General features: G+C 35.0%; 2 protein-coding genes across 3 annotated transcripts in view; one reads left to right on the forward strand and one right to left on the reverse strand.

Moving 5' to 3' along the window:
* Window positions 1-16,205, forward strand: part of LOC147382217 (uncharacterized) — a 31,322-nt gene extending 15,117 nt beyond the window's left edge. The window contains exons 3-12 of one of the 2 annotated variants that reach the window (XM_086429408.1): window positions 4,377-4,474; window positions 7,728-7,831; window positions 8,485-9,290; window positions 9,724-9,846; window positions 10,019-10,107; window positions 10,219-10,419; window positions 11,917-12,321; window positions 14,250-14,333; window positions 14,978-15,261; window positions 15,940-16,205. In XM_086429408.1, the coding sequence (XP_086285534.1) occupies window positions 7,821-7,831; window positions 8,485-9,290; window positions 9,724-9,846; window positions 10,019-10,107; window positions 10,219-10,419; window positions 11,917-12,321; window positions 14,250-14,333; window positions 14,978-15,016 (1,758 nt within the window). In that variant the 5' untranslated portion in view covers window positions 4,377-4,474; window positions 7,728-7,820 and the 3' untranslated portion in view covers window positions 15,017-15,261; window positions 15,940-16,205. The remainder of the gene's footprint in view (window positions 1-4,376; window positions 4,475-7,727; window positions 7,832-8,484; window positions 9,291-9,723; window positions 9,847-10,018; window positions 10,108-10,218; window positions 10,420-11,916; window positions 12,322-14,249; window positions 14,334-14,977; window positions 15,262-15,939) is intronic. The other variant, XM_086429409.1, reaches the window with a different exon arrangement.
* A 781-nt stretch (window positions 16,206-16,986) lies between these two features.
* LOC147382218 (Peroxidase superfamily protein) lies at window positions 16,987-19,699 on the reverse strand. Its single transcript, XM_086429410.1, has 4 exons — window positions 19,457-19,699; window positions 18,831-19,010; window positions 17,951-18,110; window positions 16,987-17,461 (listed from the first exon to the last, which is right to left on the reverse strand). Exons 1-4 carry the CDS (start codon window positions 19,658-19,660, stop codon window positions 17,031-17,033), a joined length of 975 nt encoding a protein of 324 aa, XP_086285536.1. The 5' UTR covers window positions 19,661-19,699; the 3' UTR covers window positions 16,987-17,030.

The following is a 19,699-nucleotide window of genomic DNA, read 5'->3' on the forward strand; positions in this document are numbered from 1 at the left end:
ATGGTAAATATTCAGTCAAATTTTTTTTAACTCCTTAACTTAAACCAATTCATTTGTTTCATCTAATCAATAATTTCCTCTTGCATGTATTTGAGGATAAACAACTTTGTCCAAAGTTTCATTTGATCGGATGCCTTGAATAAAATCTTAGCAATTGATTATTTGATCATTTAGAGAGAAATCATTGATGATTTCTCTGTTATGTGCAAAGGCACAAGATAAAATGTTAATAATGTCCAAGGTTGCTAAAAGCGCTAAGCGGAGCCCAAGCGACAAAACAAATTGAATGTTCCAATTTTTTGTAAGTGGTAAAGGTCATGTAAAAATAACAAAAAAGTAAGGTGCAGTTTGTTAAACTAAAAAAAATAAGTGCTGAATAGCATTAAGCGCTGAATTTAAGTGCTGAAAAAGTTGTTTGTTTAGATGCTGATTCATGTTTGTTACACATTGCTGAAGCTGATTTATATGGTCTAAAGATCATCCTCATCAAAAATCAGTCCATTTTGAAAATTCTAACTCGTCAAAAATAATTTTCAAAAAAAAAAAAAAAAAAGGGACGATTTACGAATCTTGAACTTGTTTTGATAGGGTTAGAAGTTTCAGGATGTGCTGATTTTTGGTGAGGATGATCTCCTCATTGTAGAGATCACCTCATCAAAAATCAACTTATTCCAAAACTTTTAACCCATATAAGACAAAATAATTTAGCCATGGTGTGGGTTTATTAATTTGTGGGGTGCTTATATACTAATGAGGAGATCATCCTCACCAAAAATCAACTCATTCCAAAACTTTTAACTCATATAAGACAAAATAATTTAGCTATGGTGTGGGTTTATTAATTTGTGGGGTGCTTATATACTTATCCATGGGATATAAGAGGTGATATCCTTTTCAGAATAAGGGCATACTTGTCAATGCTCAAAAAATCGAAGGGCATACTTGTTCGTGTCAAAAAAGGCGAAGTGCTTACCGTTTCAACACTTTTTTTCAACATCAAAATAGTGCTGAAATTTTTTCACTTATTTTCAGCAATAAGCGCTGAAAATATAGAGTAAACAAACGCGCTATTTTGACAAAAAGTGCTGAATTTAATTTTTTTCAGCAATAAGCGCTAAAAATTAGCTCAAACAACACTACCTAAGTGTCATTACCAAGATAATACTAATTTACCAACAACTAAGCAAACTTGTAAGTCAACACGACTAGTATGTAAGAGAATGAAAGCAATTTAACCGCAAATATTGAAGTAATTTGATTCCCCCTCACAAAGCTTTATTGTTATAATAATATAAGGTGGAATAAGTGTTTATTGGCACCAAAATTTGGAAGAACAAAAATGCCCCACCTTTACATCTAACTTATTATCATCAAGGTCATCTTTGTCAATGAATAAAATTACAATCCCACGACCCTATAATTACATTAGTTAGTTTTTAGTTATAGAATTCCAAATCAATACGAAGGTGGGAGATAAGCGAGTGTGGAAAGAAACAAAGGAAGGTTTTTACTCAGTACATTCTTTTTATAATTAATGCGCAACACAAATCAAGTCAACGGTCAAGGGTTTTAACAAAAAAATTGTAATTATTTAGCTGTTCACTTATTTGGGTCTAGATTTATCGTTTTATCGTTCAAGATTATTTTAGATTATTTATTTATTTAGTTTTTTGGGCTTATTTTGATGTTTTATTGGCCTGTGGTCTTATTATAATATTTAGGGGTAGTTAAGTAACTTTAGTTTGTATTTTATTTAAGTTTATTTGGATTGGAAAATTAGGAGAGAGAAAGTTATGAAATTAGGTTATTTATTTGGTATTTTAGTTTAATTAGGATTCTTGGATTTATTTTCTTCATATATAGATTGTTTTAGGTTTTTTTTTTTTTTTTTTACACGGAGGATTTTGATGAATAAATAATGAGTTTCTTTTATAGAGTGAAGTGAGTTCTCCACCATTCTTAGTGATTCTGAAAAACCCTTAGTGTGATTCCAAGGTACTATCTTTTCTATCATCTTTCCATTTTTTTTATTATTATTGTTTCTTGATTTTCTTGAAATCTTAAATTCTTGAATTCATCAAGAATCCTCTTTTCTTGATTTTCTTTTAATCCTTGTTGTTCATGATTCTTGATTCTTTAAACCTACAAACCTCAACCCTCAATCCTTTTTCCATTCTCTTAACCTTTAATTATTACCCTAAAAACCTAACCTTTAACCATTTTCATCAAGTATTTTTGGTCATTGGGATTGTGGTCATACTTGCAAACTGACATAATTAAAATTTTCTATCCTACTCAAATCCTTAATCCAATCCTAAACCAAATTTCCTAACCCCCTTATTTTCTCCTTCTTCCCTCATCGTCTTGCATCAATAGCTCTATACATGAGGATGGTGACATTATTTTTCCAACGAAAGCTATTTGGATACCAAAAGTGCCTTCTAAGGTTGCATTTTTTATTTGGTTGGCGGCATGGGACAACATACTTACTATGAACCAGCTCATTCGAAGAGGCTTGTGCACTCCCAATTTTTGTGTTATGTGTATAAGTGATGGGGAGTCCGTGAGTCACCTATTGCTTCATTACCTGGTGGTAATGGAGGTTTTAGGGTACTTTTGGAGTACAGTTGGGATTATGGGCTGTTTTCTGCTTTCAATTAGAAGCTTCTTTGGTTCTTGGACAAATTTGGGTGCTTCCTTTGCCAGGGCTAAACGGATCTTGTTGTCTATCATTCCATTTTTGGTTTGTTGGGGCTTTTGGAAGGAAAGAAATAGCTGTGTGTTTGGAGGAAAGGAGGTGTTGGTGCGCAATATTGTAGTATTGATTAAAGGGCTTTTTTGTAGAATTTAATGGTGTCTATTTTGATGATTTTATGGGGAGATGGGATTTGGTTTGTAATTTGTAATCACCTACAGGTTTGTGGTTTTTTCTTTGTACACCTTTTGGTCACCTTGACCAATATCAATACAATTGCAAAAAGACACCATTAAAAAAATCGTAAACTTTCCAATACATGTGCGTAAATTTTCCAATACATGTGCATTTGCACATGCCACCAACTAGTTTTTTATTTTATTTTAATCTTAGGCATACCTCATGAGTTTAGCTAAATATTTGAGACACCCCTTATGTTTTAAAATTGATTAAATACTCATTAGAATATAATTTATACAAAATTATTTAATAAAAGTATCATTTTCACCCTAGTTTTTGAAACCTCGCTTAAAGCGGGTAAGACCTAGGTGCTTGGATGGTCTAGTCAGGAAAACCAGGGTCCAGGTGGGGCTTTTGACAGCAGAGATCATGTTGTCCTCCATTGCATTGGACCAACTCTTGTTTGTCCCCATTTCTTTTGTTTGTTCCATAGGCATTGAAGTCTTTTCCTTACTGTTTTGGACCTCTTTGCTAGCTTGTTCAGCTATGCTTTTAATGTGAGGGGAAGAATTTAAGAATTTTTAGGGAAAGGAAAATAAAGTGATGGCTGACAGCCTGACAGTAGGTCCAGCATTCAAGAGGAGTTTAAACATATCCTTTTTTGAGGAATTTGTTTTTAGACCTTGATTTTGTGTGGAAGTCATGTAGTGTGTGTGGTGTTATGGTAGCTTTGGGGTTCTTATTTTCTTTTTCTAGTCGCTCTTTGGTAGGTCTCATTGACCTTTGTTGGAGCTTCGTTTGTTCTTGTATACATTTTTTTTTTCCTTCTTATATTTATATATTTTCACTTGTAAAAAATAAAAAAAATCAATCGACATGACAAAATTATGAACAATAATGGCTGTGAAACCAAAGAAAAAATTAATAACAGTGTATGCATTACATAAAGAACTGTAAAATATAGAAAGAAAAATGTCACCTTTGTGGGGAAAACTGAGAGAAGTTGCATTACTTTGGAGTCGCAACACCAATCAAAGAAACAGCTCACCTTCTCAATGCATCTTGCAGCAAAGTTCCAGAGTATTTTCTTCGATGTGTCAACTGAAGAAAGAAGAATTTGAGAAGAATAATAAACAAGTCTCAATCTGAGAGCTTGGCAGGAATTTATAATAATAAAAGAGTAAAAGACAAAACGGCCCTTACATATAAGAAATAAATAAAAGCTATTACTAAAAAACAACTGGGATTAAAATAACAACTAGATTATTTCCAATAAAGAAGAGATTAGGTCATTAGAAGATGTATAGATGAGGGGGCTTTTTTACATTTGTTATATAAACTGGCTTGTATTTTTTACTTTTGTTCTACATTGTTCTAGATACACATCGTACCATTACTTCATGTCGCTATCGCTTAGTCCTTGTGACTCATTTATTTTGTTTATTGCATTTGAAGTTATTATAAACTCAGTTATCTAACTCTTTTTTCTCAATTGGTGCAGGGAAGCAGAATGCTCAAGCAGACAAATGGCAGGCCACGTTTGATAGCGAGGGGAAAGTTTTTGGTTTTCAGAAAGCCCTTAAATTGATTGTTTTGGGGGTATGTTTCTTCACGGTTGTCATATTTCTGGTACTAGGAAATGATATTAAACTCTATGTGTAGGTAGTTGGTTTCGAGTGGTATTTCACAAGCAAACTCGCTTGCTCCATATTCCTGAGGTTTCATCTGCTAGTCATTTGTGCTGCCAAATCTTTTTAAATTTGTAGGGCATTGTGAGGTCTACTGTTGTGCAATGATAGTCATTCAATGCTTGAGGTCTCCTGGTGTCCAATAAAACTCATCTAATCCATTATCAAGCATCATGTTAAATGAACTTTTTGTGAGATCTTTCAATGTCTTCATGTAAGAATGCTGATATTATTATTTAATGTATTTTCAGTTGTTGATAACTAATACCTGTACCTCATATTTATTATTATTTTTATAAGCAAGTGAGTTAGTGGTTAGTAATTAATGGGTGAAGGCAGGTATTGAACCTAGGTTGTGGTATCAATACTAAGAGTTTAACTAACTTAGCAAGATAATTGAACTTCACATGGGAAATAGCATTCAAGAGATTAATTTCAAAGGCCAATGATGTGATAAATCGAATATTATTTTATTTACCTACATGCAACTTCAATCCGTTGGATCAGGGTACCATGACATTGTAGAAACCACGAACAACTCACTAGCTTGGATTCTTGTTGTAAGTTTGTTGAAGTACACCCCTATCACATTAGTGTTAATATCCAGAAGTATCTGAATACTAAATCACTTAGACTGAGGGTATTCTGGTCTGTTTTGAAGCGATGGTTTCACACCTTCAATTTGCATATGACACTATTATTCTATTGGAGGATTCAGCTGATCAAATAAATTTTTTGAGGGGTATTCTGGTCTGTTTTGAAGCGACTTCTTGGCTATCGATAAACTTAGGGAAGAGTAAGCTTTTTGGGGTTGACTCTATCGCTAATGTGTCTGAGTTAGCTGGAATGATGGGTTGTAAAGTTGATCACCTTCACGCTTCCTACTTAGGCCTTCCTCTGGGTGCTACCTACAGTAGTAAGTCAATCGGGACACGGTCAATAGATTCTTGGAAGTCAAAATCCTTGTCCAAGGGAGGTAAAGTGACTCTCATAAAGGGCTTTCAAGGATTCTGATGTACTTCCTATCCTTGTTATGTTCCCAGAGGTGTGGAATTGCGAATTGAAAAATTGATCCATGATTTCCTTTTGAATGATAAGGAAGGGAATTAGAAATTGCACCTAATAAATTGGAGTCAAATTTTCCTTCCCGAGAAAAATGGAGGCCTAGGAATCAGAAGAATTAGTCTGATGAATAAAACTCTTTTAGGGTAGTGGCTTTGGAGATTTGGAGAAGAGAACAATGATTTGTGGAAGGAGGTGATAAAGGCAAAATATGGTATTGATCCTTTGGTTGGGAGAGTGGTACAAAATTCATAGCATATGGTTATAGTGTTTGGAGAGGGATCTGTAATATTCTTTCGAAATTTTGTAAAAGGATTGCCGTTAAAATTGGAAAATGATCTTTTGTCCACTTTTGGGAAGACAGATGATGTGGAATCCTCCTCCCCTTATAAATCAATTCCCAAACCTATTCATTCTCTCTTAGAAAAAAAGAGACCCCTTTCAAAGAGTTACTGATCCGGGTTGGGAATTAATTTTCTTGGGATTTTGGCTTTAGAAGAAATTTTAATGATTGGGAAATTCAAGAGGTTTCCGGCCTTTTTTTTTTGATCGATAAGGATTCCAGCCTTTTAGTTAGTTATCCATGTTTCAAACAGATTCTGTGGAGGAGGACACTCTCCTTTGAGAGCCTAGCAAAGATAGTGTGTTTTCCGTGAATTTCTTCTGTAAGTGGATGCCTTCCTAATCTGGTGATTCCTTTCCTAATATCGTCATTTGTGGCGCCAAAATTCCTTCAAAAGTCTCTTTCTGCATTAGGGTTGCGGTGCATGAAAAAATTGTCACTTTGTAATGATGGCTAGAGGAACCTAGCAGCGAACTTTCTGTTTTTTTTCGAGTTAATTGAATGGGGAATCGACTAATCACCTCTTGATTCATGCTCCTTTTCTAGAGAGGTCTGAGCACATTTTATTTCCTTATTTAAAGTCTCCTGGTGCTTCCCTTCTTTACTCCTTGATCTCTTCCATTGTTGGTTATTTGAAAGGAATCCTTCTAAAAAATGTATCTTATGGTCTCTAATCAGGGACGGAGCCAGTAAGGAGCTAGTGGGGGCAATTGCCCCCACAGAACTTTGAGACACCTCTATATTTTCAACTATTTACATGCCCCATTTGTCCGCACTCCCTTACCTCTCTCCCCATTTGCCTGCACACCCTCACCTCCCTCCAATTTTTGCCCCCCCCCCCCTCCTTTTTCAATTTTTTATTGATGACATTGCCTCTTGACCGGGCCTTCTCATATAGTAATTGGAAATGATCTAAATATCCTTTTATTCAACTTCTAACCTAAAATCTCTGAATTTCTCCCTAAAACCATTCATCTTCAAGTTCTTCAACTATACAACTAACCATAGTTTGCCCCCCACTACAAGAAAATCCTGGCTCCACCCATCTCTAATCTCTTTTGCCGTTTGTTGGGGTATTTGGTTGGAGTGGAATAGCTAGGTCTTTGATAATTTTGTTCGTTGAAGATGATCATGTATATATATATGGAACAACCAAATTCCTAGCCAAAGTTTTGTCTTATATGGGCTAAAAGTTTCAGAATGGGCTGATTTTTGGTGAGCATGATGTCTATGGTGAGGAGATCATCCTCACAAAAAATGAGCCCATTCTGAAAATTCTATTCCCATCAAAAGTGGCTTATAAACTAACGGTCCACGAATCTTCAACTTTTGAACTGGGGTTGGAAGTTTCAGAATTGGCTGATTTTTTTTGTGAGGAGAGAGATTACCTTCACAAAAAATCAGCCCATTCTGAAACTTTTAGCCCATATAGGACAAAACACTTTGGCTAGGAATTTGGCACCTGAACGCTACCCTACATATATATATATATATATATATATATATATATATATATTATCCGGGCCTTTTGAGCACCTGACTAATCCTCCTCTCCCCCTACACGCACCAGGTAATTTCTGGGATAAATCCCTGAGGATTGCCTCTTAGGTGGGATTTGAACTCAAGACCTCCGCTTCATGAGGCGAAGTCTTGGAAATATATAGTTTAATATGCTGTGAATGGATTTTATTTTGGGGAGGATTGGAAAAGATTCTGGTCTTCTTTAAACTGACATGAACTTTATTTCCTGCATGGTCAGGGTGTGGATCCATCTATAAGGGCAGAAGTATGGGAGTTTCTTCTTGGTTGTTATTCTTTGGGCAGCACTACAGAGTATCGGAAGCAGCTAAGGATGGCCCGGAGGTCAGGGACCTTTTTTTTCTTCTGTAATCCCTTAGGATTATGATCATGTTACTCACTGCTCATTCTGTTTATTTTTCCAATTCTAAATGAAACTTATTCCATCTCTTTCATTATATGATAGTATGCGCTCTCTAGTTTCACTTTATTTTTATGATAAGCAATTGGTTTGGTGGTTAGTAATTAGTTGATAAAGGTGGGTCTTGAGCCCAGGTCGTGGTATCATCACTCACGAATTTAACCAACTTAGCAAGCTGGCACCTTTAGTTCCACTTTATTATATATTTAAACAACTTTTTTCTTGGATCATCAAGTCAGTTTATCATGTATGTTTAAGCATAGTTTAATGTCTCAATCTTGCATTATGTCATAGAAAATCAAGGCATTTGATTAAGAATGATATAAACAGAGAATGCCTAGACAAATTCTTAATGTTGCTTGTCTCATCCCCTAGACCGAGGCATGTTGTCTGAGACATTACAGGATGGAATGATTCGTTGAAGCATGTTTTATAGTGTTTATTTCATGTCAAATGGAGAATCATACTTTTGATTTTTGAAACTTGACATGCTTTATGATTGCCAAATGAATATCTAAGAAACTTGTGAAATTACTTAGATTTGTGATTACATTTTTTTATTGCAACTATCATGCAGGGAACGATATAACAATTTAATCAAGCAATGTCAAATGATGCATTCAAGTATTGGGACTGGTTCTCTTGCGTATGTTGTGGGTTCCAAAGTGATGGATGCGAGGACTCTGTCTAAAGATAGTGGTAAAATGGAAGCAGAAGTCGAAAGTAGATCAGATACTCTTGATGCTTCTAACCAAATAGAGACTTATCGTGATTGGAATAATAATTGTACAGATTCATCATATACGTGCCAAAGGGAAAGCTCTAGTGACTCAGCTGACCTTGTGAGTGTTAGAGGAAGCACAGATAGTGCAATGTATGACTCTTCTTGTGCTATGTGTTCTTCTGGCCGGTACAATTGCTTTTCCCCAAAATCAGGGAGAGAAGCTCATGATGGTTCGCATGGGACTGAGAATTATTTTGACTTTCCTCCTTTACCTGTCACAGATTTGTTCAAGAAGAGTGTTAATGATACAAAACATTGCGGAGTGCATGATGATAGATTATGTAGAGAAAGAAAATTAGGATTGGACGATGAAAACATGCATAGTTTTCAAATTAATAACAATGTAGATCTAATCATAGAATCAAATGGTTCACCATCTAATGATGTCTCATGTGCAAGTAACTCTGAAACTGAAATGTTTGATTCAGATGTCCATGAACAAGTAGCAGAATCAGATAATTTTGGACATAAAACTAAAATAAACAGACTGAGAATATCAGATGTACCCGAAACATCCATGATAAATGCAACTATATCTCAAGGAGAGACTATCCGTGAAGACAGAGTTTCTGAATGGCTTTGGACGCTTCATCGAATAGGTAAACTAGTTATATTTTTTTCCTCTTCCAGAGTTTAATTGTTTGTAGGTATTCTGGAAAAACTCCCTGTAAAATTGGTGATATTAGGTTTACCCCCTTGCAAAATGCAATATTAGGTTTACCCCCCTTGACCATAAGTCAACCTTGCATTTTCTCGATGATTTAACTGTGAAATTTTGATCTAGTAATTAAAATTTTTAAATAGCGTTTTGAAAAACATCAAAATTTCACTGTTAAATCATCAAGAAAACACAATGTTGACTTACAGTCAAGGGGGGTAAGCCTAATCTTGAATTTTGCAAGGGGGTAAACCTAATATCACCAATTTTTAGGGTGTGTGGGGGGGGGGGTGTTCTAAAATACCCTTGCTTATACCATGGATAGACTAGCCTCTTTTATTCTTCATGGCCTGAAAAAATTGATGCCTTTTCAGTTGTTGATGTGGTGAGAACGGATAACCATCTTGAATTTTACGAGGATACAAAGAATATGGCAAGGATGTCAGATATTCTTGCTGTTTATGCATGGGTTGATCCTGCTACTGGATACTGTCAAGGTTCTCCCTCTTCCTTTCTTTTGTGGAACCTTTTCTCAGTTTTCTTGAAGATTAATTTCTGAATTTCTTTCCTTCTTGGAGTTCATTATGAAGCTACATGTTATCGAATTAGTTTATATCAAATTTAAGACATTTGAATGGTCATCTATTGTAACTGAAAATCTGATTTTAGGTATGAGCGATTTGCTGTCTCCTTTTGTTGTTCTCTATGAGGATAATGCAGATGCATTTTGGTGCTTTGAGATGCTTCTAAGGCGAATGGTATTCTCATACTTGCAAACATCTCGAGCTAAATCATCTACTGTCCACTCTATTATCCTGGATTGGCTGGTTATTCTTCTATTAACATAGTACTTTTTGTATACTTCCCAGCGTGAAAATTTTCAGATGGAAGGACCAACTGGAGTGATGAAGCAATTGCAAGCACTGTGGAAGATATTGGGATTAATAGACAGAGAAATGTTTGCACATTTGTCATTAATAGGTGCTGAAAGCCTTCATTTTGCCTTCCGGATGCTGTTGGTGCTCTTCCGTCGGGAGTTGTCCTTCAATGAAGCCCTTTATATGTGGGAGGTTTGTACTCTTATCTGCTGCACTTTAAAAGGCCTATGAGGCTAGCACATCAAGGGCGAAGCTTTTCCATTATAATCCTAGGCACATTAATAAAATAAAAAATGCTCCTGAGGCGTACACCTTAGCCTTTGAAGTTTAAAAAAAGGCGTATACTCACGCTTTTTTTTTTTTTTTTTTTTAACGCATCAAAGGTGTTCCTCTGTGTGCGTATGCTGTTGTGGTAATTTTGGATGAGCATACATTAAGGAGTTTCAATGGGTTATTCCAATTTGGTTCCTAAAGGAACTGGAACCCTTTCTTAGTTTCAATTCTCAAATTGATGAAACCATAAATTTTTTTCTCTTTAAATGGTTTGGATTCTCGGTTCTTATCGGTTTTTGTTCTCTCTGGTTCTGTTCCTAGAGACCCAACTCTAATCAGTTTCAAACTTCCAATAAACAGGGATCTAGAGCCATCCTATCGGTTCCCATTCGGGTTAAATTGGTACCCATTGACACCCCTGATAAGGTGAACCATTTCTAGTTTCATTCTTTTGCTTACCCTGACCCTTTTTTAAATAAATGCAACAAAAACATCTCTTTGGTCTCATTGGAAATAAATGAACATTTTTTACATCTCTTCCCAAAATATTCTTTTGTTGAACTTATCCTATTATTTATATTTATTTATCTATTTTTAGTATTCATTTTAAAAGGCGTGGTCATGAGGTTTGCGTCCTCACCTCATGCTTAGGGCCATTGAAGAGCCTTGTCTCATGGTCCCATGTTTGAAAACATTGTTTAGCCATTGTGACCGGAAGTAGCAGGCCATAATGCAAACTTTTGATCTTTAATAGTATTTTGATCGATCCGTGGACATACGTCAATCTTGAGGGAACCACATAAATCTCTGTGTTTCTGTGTGATTGCATCCTTATTTATTTTTTTCTTTATGGTTCTTGGATCGATTTCTCTACATGAGGTTTGTGGGATCAATGTTTCTGGCACTTTGTAATTACATGACACGGACATATATTCTATTTAGTGTCAATAGCTCTAGGTCCGATAGGGAGTATTGGAAGGAAGCTGAGAACTGCCACTAGTGTTTGGAACATGTATATTTACCAAAAATTATATGATCAAATTCTCACCATTGTGATATCTTGCATCACTTGTGAAAGAAGGCATGTAACAGATTAATAATGATAATGGCATGTGCATTGCATGTCCATGGGAACCTGAGTCTGTAGTTTCATGAGAGGAGTCGCCATTTCCAAGAACCAAAAAAAAGAAAAGGAAAGTAGTGGTACATGTGGAAGGCTATAAGTTTATCAAATGGATAAAACGAAACATGTACACTGATTTCGGTCTATCACAGTACATATAATTTGAAGTTGGTTTCTGTAAAGAAATTGAACAGTAGTGCAATCAAATTTTCCCTTTTTGTATCCCCTCTTAAATTTGCTTTTTCACCTTAAGAATAGATGACATCTTGTGTTAATGCCCTTTCTTTCTGCAGATGATGTGGGCTGCCGATTTTGATGAATCCATAGCTCAGGAATTAGAGGAGAATTGTCTTGAGCCATTGATTTTACATCTTCCAAGGGATTCGGGTGCAGAGACAGTAGAAGAAAATATGGAGAACTGTAATGAAAGTTCAAAGGGGGGAGGCTCACATTCCAAAAATGGAAATGTAGAATCCTCTGTGTCTGACAACAATGGAATAAAATCAGCATCCAGTTACCCATTTTGTGGTTTGACCAGGAGTTTTTGGTCAAGGAATGACCGCATGCAGATTTGTAATTCAGTCTCATCTACGAGGAATGGGGATGACGAACTACCTGTGTTCTGTGTAGCAGCGATCCTTGTTATAAACCGGCAAAAAATCATCAAAGAAACACATTCCATTGATGATTTGATAAAGGTAGGTGTGTTTTCCGGAGTTTGCATTCTGTTACTACTGCTCATAGTTAGTCTATGGAAATTTTGTTTTTTTAATGATTGTTTCTTGAAATCCATCATTACCTCGTTTTCCTGAATTTCTTTTTGAAAATCAAAATTCTTTTATTTATCTATATTTACTCTGGTATCAAGGAATAATAGTTAGGCTTTGGTCTCATGGTTTAGGAAATTGCAGTGCTTCGCCCCAGTCCATGTTTGAAAACATTGTTGCATATATATCTCTTTAGAATATGTTGTTTACTAACTTAGAAGGCTATTTCACAGTTTTTCCTGTTTCCTCTCATTGACATGCTTATTAATCCTGACTTTTGTAACATCAAGTATTTCTTGTTACATAAATTGATGGATATTAGCATAGCATTAGATTTTGACATATCCCACTTAATATTTCTATCACAAAAATGTTGGCCGTGAAATTTACTGATAGTTTCTTGTGGATATTTCAGCAGAAACTTATTATTCATTTCACAAAATAGTTCAAAATATTTTGGTAGACAATGAATTTCTACCGAAATAATAAAATTTCTGGTAGTGCAATATTTCAATGGGAATATTTTGATAAACAATAAAATGTGATAATAGGTATTCTTTATTGAAAACATTATTCTAAAAATATTGATAACCTTTATAAAAAATAACAAAAGTTAATTACTTATAGAAAAGACTTGGAAGTTACAGAATATTCATTTGTTAATAGAGGCAAATTGTGATTAGTTTGTGTAGATGGTGCAAAATGAACATACACGTAGATGCGTTATCATTGTTACAAATGGCAAAATCTAAGAATGTCAATTACAGTTGCATTAGTCTGGAGGCACGAAAGAGTTGACCCAGAGGCATCATCTCTTCACTTTGACCACATTGAAGGCAACGCCTTGCTAGGGTCACCATCAATAGAAAATATGCCAACACTGACACTTGAAGCTTGCAAACCGGCATGTGACATGTACTTAGGTAGTCAGTGTTGAACAAGGTGCATGTCAAGAGAGGGATATTTTCGTCTTTTCCTGCCCAATTGCCAATCAATAGAGGTCCTTGGGGAAAGAAAAGGAGGACCCCCCCCAACTCTTGCTCTTCTATTCTCCTCTTTCTTCTTACCTTCATCTCCGTAGATCTTTCTTCTCGCACCACTTTTACAGTTTAATATAAAGACTTTTGAACGGCCAACGTGTTGGTTTTGGGTGGATGTCGGGTCACTTTTCCACTTAAACGGTATTTTTTTCATACAACACCATCAGGTATCTTTTTTTGATAAATAAAATCAAATTTTACAACACCATCAGGTATCTATCTATCTTATCTTGATGTAGTCTTAACATATTGGCATGCTTTTATAAGCAACATACAGATACAATTCTCCTCCTAATTTGTTATACATACTAGCAATTCATTCATAATATGTATTTAAAAATACAAATAATATGTGAATGTAATACTTAATAGTTTGTTCAATTAAGCAAGTGTATTACTTATTATGGTGTATGTAGTTAATATGACATTTCTATTCTCATTTTCATGAATAATATATATATTTTTTTCTTAGATTCTCAGATATCTGCGTTGTGTAGCTGATCTCAATTGATCTTCATTTCCACACTCCATATGATCATATATTGTAGTTTGATGTTTTATGAGCTTGTTTGCTTCATCATTTCATATGGTGTCAATGAAACTTCCTCACTATTTCCATCATTCCACACCATTTTCTTAGTTACAATGATGATTGTGTAATTCCCAGAATGATCGAAATATTTTCATTTTTGAGGTTGACCGAAAGAGACACTGAAACTAAGAGTTTAACCTTGCACACTAGTAATCTATCTACTACATAATAACAATTTTTGGTTATTAGTTTAGTGAAATAAATTGTCACTCTGCAACATCTTGCAGATGTTCAATGATAATATGCTGAAGATCAAGGTCAAGAGATGCATATGTACAGCCATCAAACTTCGAAAGAAGTACATCTACAAGGTTAGGTGTTTGGTTCTATTGTTTTGCGTAGTCCTGCCTTGAACGGTTAGCTATCTTAAGGTTCTAGTAATCTTGCTTATTTGAAGAAAGAAAAATACATCACGTGTTTTTTACTCTAATGCCATGACTTTTGCTCTATACTGCCTCATGTTGATGGTTTCTGCTTTAAGAGAGATTAACAAAGCATGGTGCAATGAACTTTGCAATAACAGCAATAGTTGTGCTGCATGTCTCTTCAAGTAGTCGATGCATTTAGTAGTCTAACCAGAACATCAGTTCATAGGACGTCTTGCATATAGCCTCCAGAGTATATTGACCATGGTTCCTTCTTTCCAATCAGTGTTTTTCTACCAGTGTATTCAGTGCCAAAACTACATCCAATCCTAGTTGATTGAGATTCTATTGCCACATCAACTTTTGCTAACGCTACCCCAATTCATATGTAGATCACCAAAGAATTAGCACACATCTTGTGGTGCTGTTTGTATAAAAAAAAGTGGTGTGGCGATAGAAGTTCTCTTTACTAATGAATGAGCATTTAGTATGCAATCCCATTGGAAAATTAAGGTGTGACACTATATATAAATATATATATATATATATTTAGAGAGCGTGTTTTGAAAGTTGTGTCCTGTTTCAACCAGATAGTCAAGCGCAAGAGCCCATGCAGTTCAGAACAATGACCCAAGGTGCTCCTTTGTCCATTTATTACCACAAGGAAGACTATCATCACATGTATTATACATTTATGATAGTGGCACTTGAGTTGGTACAAATAATCCTTGTTTCCGGGCTCAAGTTTGACATGACACAGCAATGTGATTTCTGTCTTATGTTGGGGAAGTTGAAAGCAATAACCAATAATCAGGCAATCGAGGATCCATTCGGTTGCTTGTGGCTTCAATCTCACTTTCACATTTAACACAAGGTAAATAACTCTCTTTTTATTGTTTATTTTTCACATTCTATGTACATGAGAAATTGTTCAAGGATTTCTTTGAATTCCCAACATTATTTGATTGGTATCGACTGTGTAACTTTATTCTGTTTTGAGTAATGGGATTCAATATATTGTTGTGCTCATCAATACAGAGCTTTATGTTTTATTTGTTTAATATTTCTAACTGAAATTATCCAGACTTGTCCAAGAAGATATTGTGCAACGTAACTAATAAAAGAAGGGTGGGTTGTATATTAGCGACTCATGCATCTATGTCATTGGCCGTCTAGTTCATGCTCATATTTAAAACACAACACTTATGTATTTCTGTAAAGAGTGTGTTTGTCATTCTCCTTCATTCGAGCAAGTATCATTTGGTACCACTTTCTTCTTGTTTCATATTTTATTGGGTGTTGGCTTCTTCGTTTCTCCCCCTTTAGAGGTCATGTCAACCTCTCCTACAGAGCAAAGCCACCTTCATGACTAACAAATGTTTTTACTTACGAAAAAACATCTCATTGCTGATCAACAAATTTTTACCTGTATTAGCAAACATGATTCATGAATCCAACTTTTTGTTTGCTCAATTAAGCCGAATAATTATGGGTTCATTTCATTTTATAATTGAGACCTTAACTAATGTGTCTTTTTTTTTTTTTTTTGAAGCCAATGAAGATTTTAAGAGGAAGAAGTTTCTTGTTAGTTGCAAAAGGTTTGATCATGTAGTTGCTACATTGTCATGGATACGTGTTACTGGTAAGCGAAGAAAAGCACAGCACCCACAATATCTTTTATTATTATTTTTTAAATTTTGGTTCTATTTATCCGGAAATGATATGGTTAATCAATTTTGATTGCTGGCTTCTCATCTGTATATGTAAATATTCAAATTTTGTGATACAGAAATGAAATTCAATGGAGAGTTTACAAAATGTGACTGTGTGGGCTAAACTTTCTTTCAGAGCTTTCTAACCATTAACAAATGAAATTCCATACTTTATTTTTTGCTGAAAAAGGAAAAAAAAACCTGTTAGTTATCAAAACCATTGTCTAAATATAGAATTTTTTGAAAACTGATTCAAGTTCATTTTATTTTTAATGGTGTTGTAACATTTAAATGTCAACTTGAAACTTAAATTCACCAAATCAAGTTGACTCGTCAAGTTTTGATCTTGGGACCGGATTTATTATTATTATTATTATTTATTTTAGGTATGAACAGTACACCATTAGTTTTAGTTTTAAAATTCATTTGAGTTGATCTGAAACTCGGCTATGTAGATCCTACTCAATTGGATTTTTAGGTGACTTGGCCCGAAACTTGACCTAGTTATGCAGTTATATATAAAATTTTTATGGACAACATATTGAAATATTAAAAGTTGCTTTATATATTTATAATATCTTTATCTTTATTTCACTCGTTGAAGATGCCAAGTTGATTAAAGTTTATGAATGTTTCTACTACAACCTGGATGTATAGTCTACTTTCACCGACTAATTACTGATCACAAGTTGATTATTTGACTTGGCTAAGTTGATTTGTGAGTCATGGAGTTGACTTTACAGTTGACTTTTCAAATATCAAAACTATGGTATTATCATACACAGACTTCAGCATTAGTAAGAATGATCACTTTATGTGAAAATAATTTGTTTATTAAACAGATAAGAGCAGATTATATCTCTTTATTTATAAATGGTTCCCCTTAACTTCACTAAAATTCCTTAAAATGAAAACCCACCATTTCTAATTACTATTTTGGATTGTTCATCCTGCAATTCTTACGTATCTCCCCCTTATTATTCCCAGTTAGGACTCCAATACTTCCCATTCGACTCATCGACAAAGCCCACGATTTCCTGAAATCTTCGAACCCATCTGCAAATTCGTTTGTGATCTGTACTGTATCGTTGCCTAATAGAAGTTGTTGATCGATTCCAAGAACAGCTTTTTTTCTTAGAACTCGAGAGTAATAGGAATTGTTGAAGCTGTACTTTGGACCAGATTCTGGGTTTAGAAATACAAGTGGATCGGGTTGACCTTTCTTTGTCTTGGGTGGGCATTTCTTCCTCATTTCGGCTAAGAACGATCGGTCCATGTTTGGATCTGGTTTGCGGGTACCGTTGAAATCGTAGAGACGGTCCAGGATGTAGTGGCAACGAGTCAAGCCCATTGTGTGTGCTCCTGTTACGATTAACAAAACCATAGATAAAGAGGTTTGGGTCAGAATCCGCAAATTGAACCCCAATCCAATAAAACATGAGAAAATATGTAAATTATGTTCTATATTTTGTTTATATATATTATATATATATGAAATTTATTTAGATTTTGCATATCAAATTAGATTTGACCCGGCCCGATTGTAATTGGATCAGGTTTGGAGCTTATTATTGAGATTCCATAAAACTTGATCCAATAATAGTCTGATCTGATGTGTCAAAATCGGAAAGGGGTTTGATGTGAGAAAAATATATTATATTTAAACGAATTTGACTCAATCCAATTGTTTATGGATAGGTTTTGGATGCATATAGTGAGATCTGAAATGGGTCCGACATGATAAGGACTGAATCCAATAAGATAAAGAAACGGATCTAGATCAGGCCAATCTGAACTAAACCCGATCCACTGACAGCTGTAGATCTAATAATATATATATATTTATATTACCTAAGAGGGTTCCCAGATCTAATACATCTAGACCTTTGGATTTGAAGTAAGCAAGAGCTGATTCCCATGAGATCGACGGTGATGGAAGGTCCACTGATGCCTTCTTTGATGTAAACCCATCCTTTCTGCCCGTTAGAACAGGATAAGATGGTGCACCTGCCTGTTAATTAGCTCACACGTGTCACAATATTAATACAAATTCTTTCACTGCATCTTTGCCCCTAAACTCGGGCCCACACATGATCCAAGAGATCAATGGAAAAAATTATTATATATTATTAATTTTTTATAAAAATATTTTGTTCGTAATTGATACAAATACGTAACTGAAATCTTGCATTTTATACCTCAAAAATTGATTATTTCAATCAAAATTCAGTATTTATTGAAATATTTTCAAAACCATTAGTAATTTTCACCAAAATATGCTCAAAAGAAACTATTAATTAAATTTTGTATCAACCCTAGTTGAAATAAAAATATTTTGGTAGATTTCATGAAAATATCTCAAAATTTCATATATGTGTATCTATATATATATACACCTGATCCAATTATTTTTTACTTGGATTTGGATTCAAATATCGAAACCCAAGAAGTTTCAATCCAATAATGTAAGTCTTCGGCTGGACAAGAGTTATGGGCCGAAGTGCTAAAGGATTATTGTTCTTTCTGGGGGTTACGTTTGCTACTTGCGCATGTAAGCCTTTCGTACTTTGTTTGCTAGGCTGAAGACTTTATAGGTCATCAAATCGGGGATATAATTCGATTCATATTGGATTGGATCCAAATCGACATGATCCGAAATCAGATCCAACCCATGAGAGTGTAGAAATATGAATTGAGATATATTATTATTAATTTTTATTTTAATTTATACCAGATGAACAGCATCTCTTGCTGCAAGGTTGAGAATATCAGCACATGAGACCACTCCTGGGCACCTAGCTTCCACCACCTTTTTTATAATATCTATGAACAAAAAACCACCAAGCCCTATATTCTGAGCTGCACTTTTCTCTGTGTCTGTCCCATCCAGCAATATTGATGCATCACAACCCTACAACCAATCAATCAAAAAATATTTACAAAAAAAAAAAGATATTTCATTCATGTGGGACCCACCACCACCAATTGGGCTATCATGGATCGATTGGACTCGAAATCCAATCCGATAACTTTAGATTTGAATTTCAATGTGAGTCCGATCCGATAAGGTTCCAATCCAATATCTTATCGGACCGGATCCGATAACATTTGATAAAGTATATAAATGATATTATATATTTTGTTTTTAAATATAAAGTTCATTTAGATTTTGTATTTCAAATCGGGTCTGATCCAATCCATCGATTAATTATTGAATCAAGTTCCGATCTTAATATTGAGATCGAATAAAACCCAATCCAACAAGAGCTCATTTTATCTGATTGGATTGGTCCCAAATCGACACAGATCCGATCCGAACCCGATCCATTGACAACCCTAAACAACAAGGACACGTACCGTAACGAAACAGTCGGAGTAGAGCAATCGAAGTAGCTTGGGAGTGATGGTAGGGTCCTTATCCCAAAACAACTTCACTTGATGCTTTATATACTCCTCCACATCGTCACACGTGTGATTGATCTTGTAATAGTGCCTCACCAAACCTGGTCGATTACGAGGTAACGGGGCCCCACCTTGCACGTACGACACACACGTGCACATGGATATGACTATTAATATCACCACCCACACAAATGCACC

Source organism: Akebia trifoliata, chromosome 16 (genome assembly GCF_017979445.1).
Source record: "Akebia trifoliata isolate Shusen 1 chromosome 16, ASM1797944v1, whole genome shotgun sequence".
Lineage (NCBI taxonomy): Eukaryota > Viridiplantae > Streptophyta > Magnoliopsida > Ranunculales > Lardizabalaceae > Akebia > Akebia trifoliata.

What these genes read in the sequence shown, in the direction of transcription:
- LOC147382218 (XM_086429410.1), bottom strand. Translation starts at nt 19,660, where the DNA reads ATGTGCACGTGTGTGTCGTACGTGCAAGGTGGGGCCCCGTTACCTCGT. An exon ending in ACTCCGACTGTTTCGTTACG is followed by an intron (nt 19,011 to 19,456) that starts GTACGTGTCCTT and finishes GATTGGTTGTAG; the next exon opens with GGTTGTGATGCATCAATATT. An exon ending in AGATCTGGGAACCCTCTTAG is followed by an intron (nt 17,462 to 17,950) that starts GTAATATAAATA and finishes TAATCGTAACAG; the next exon opens with GAGCACACACAATGGGCTTG.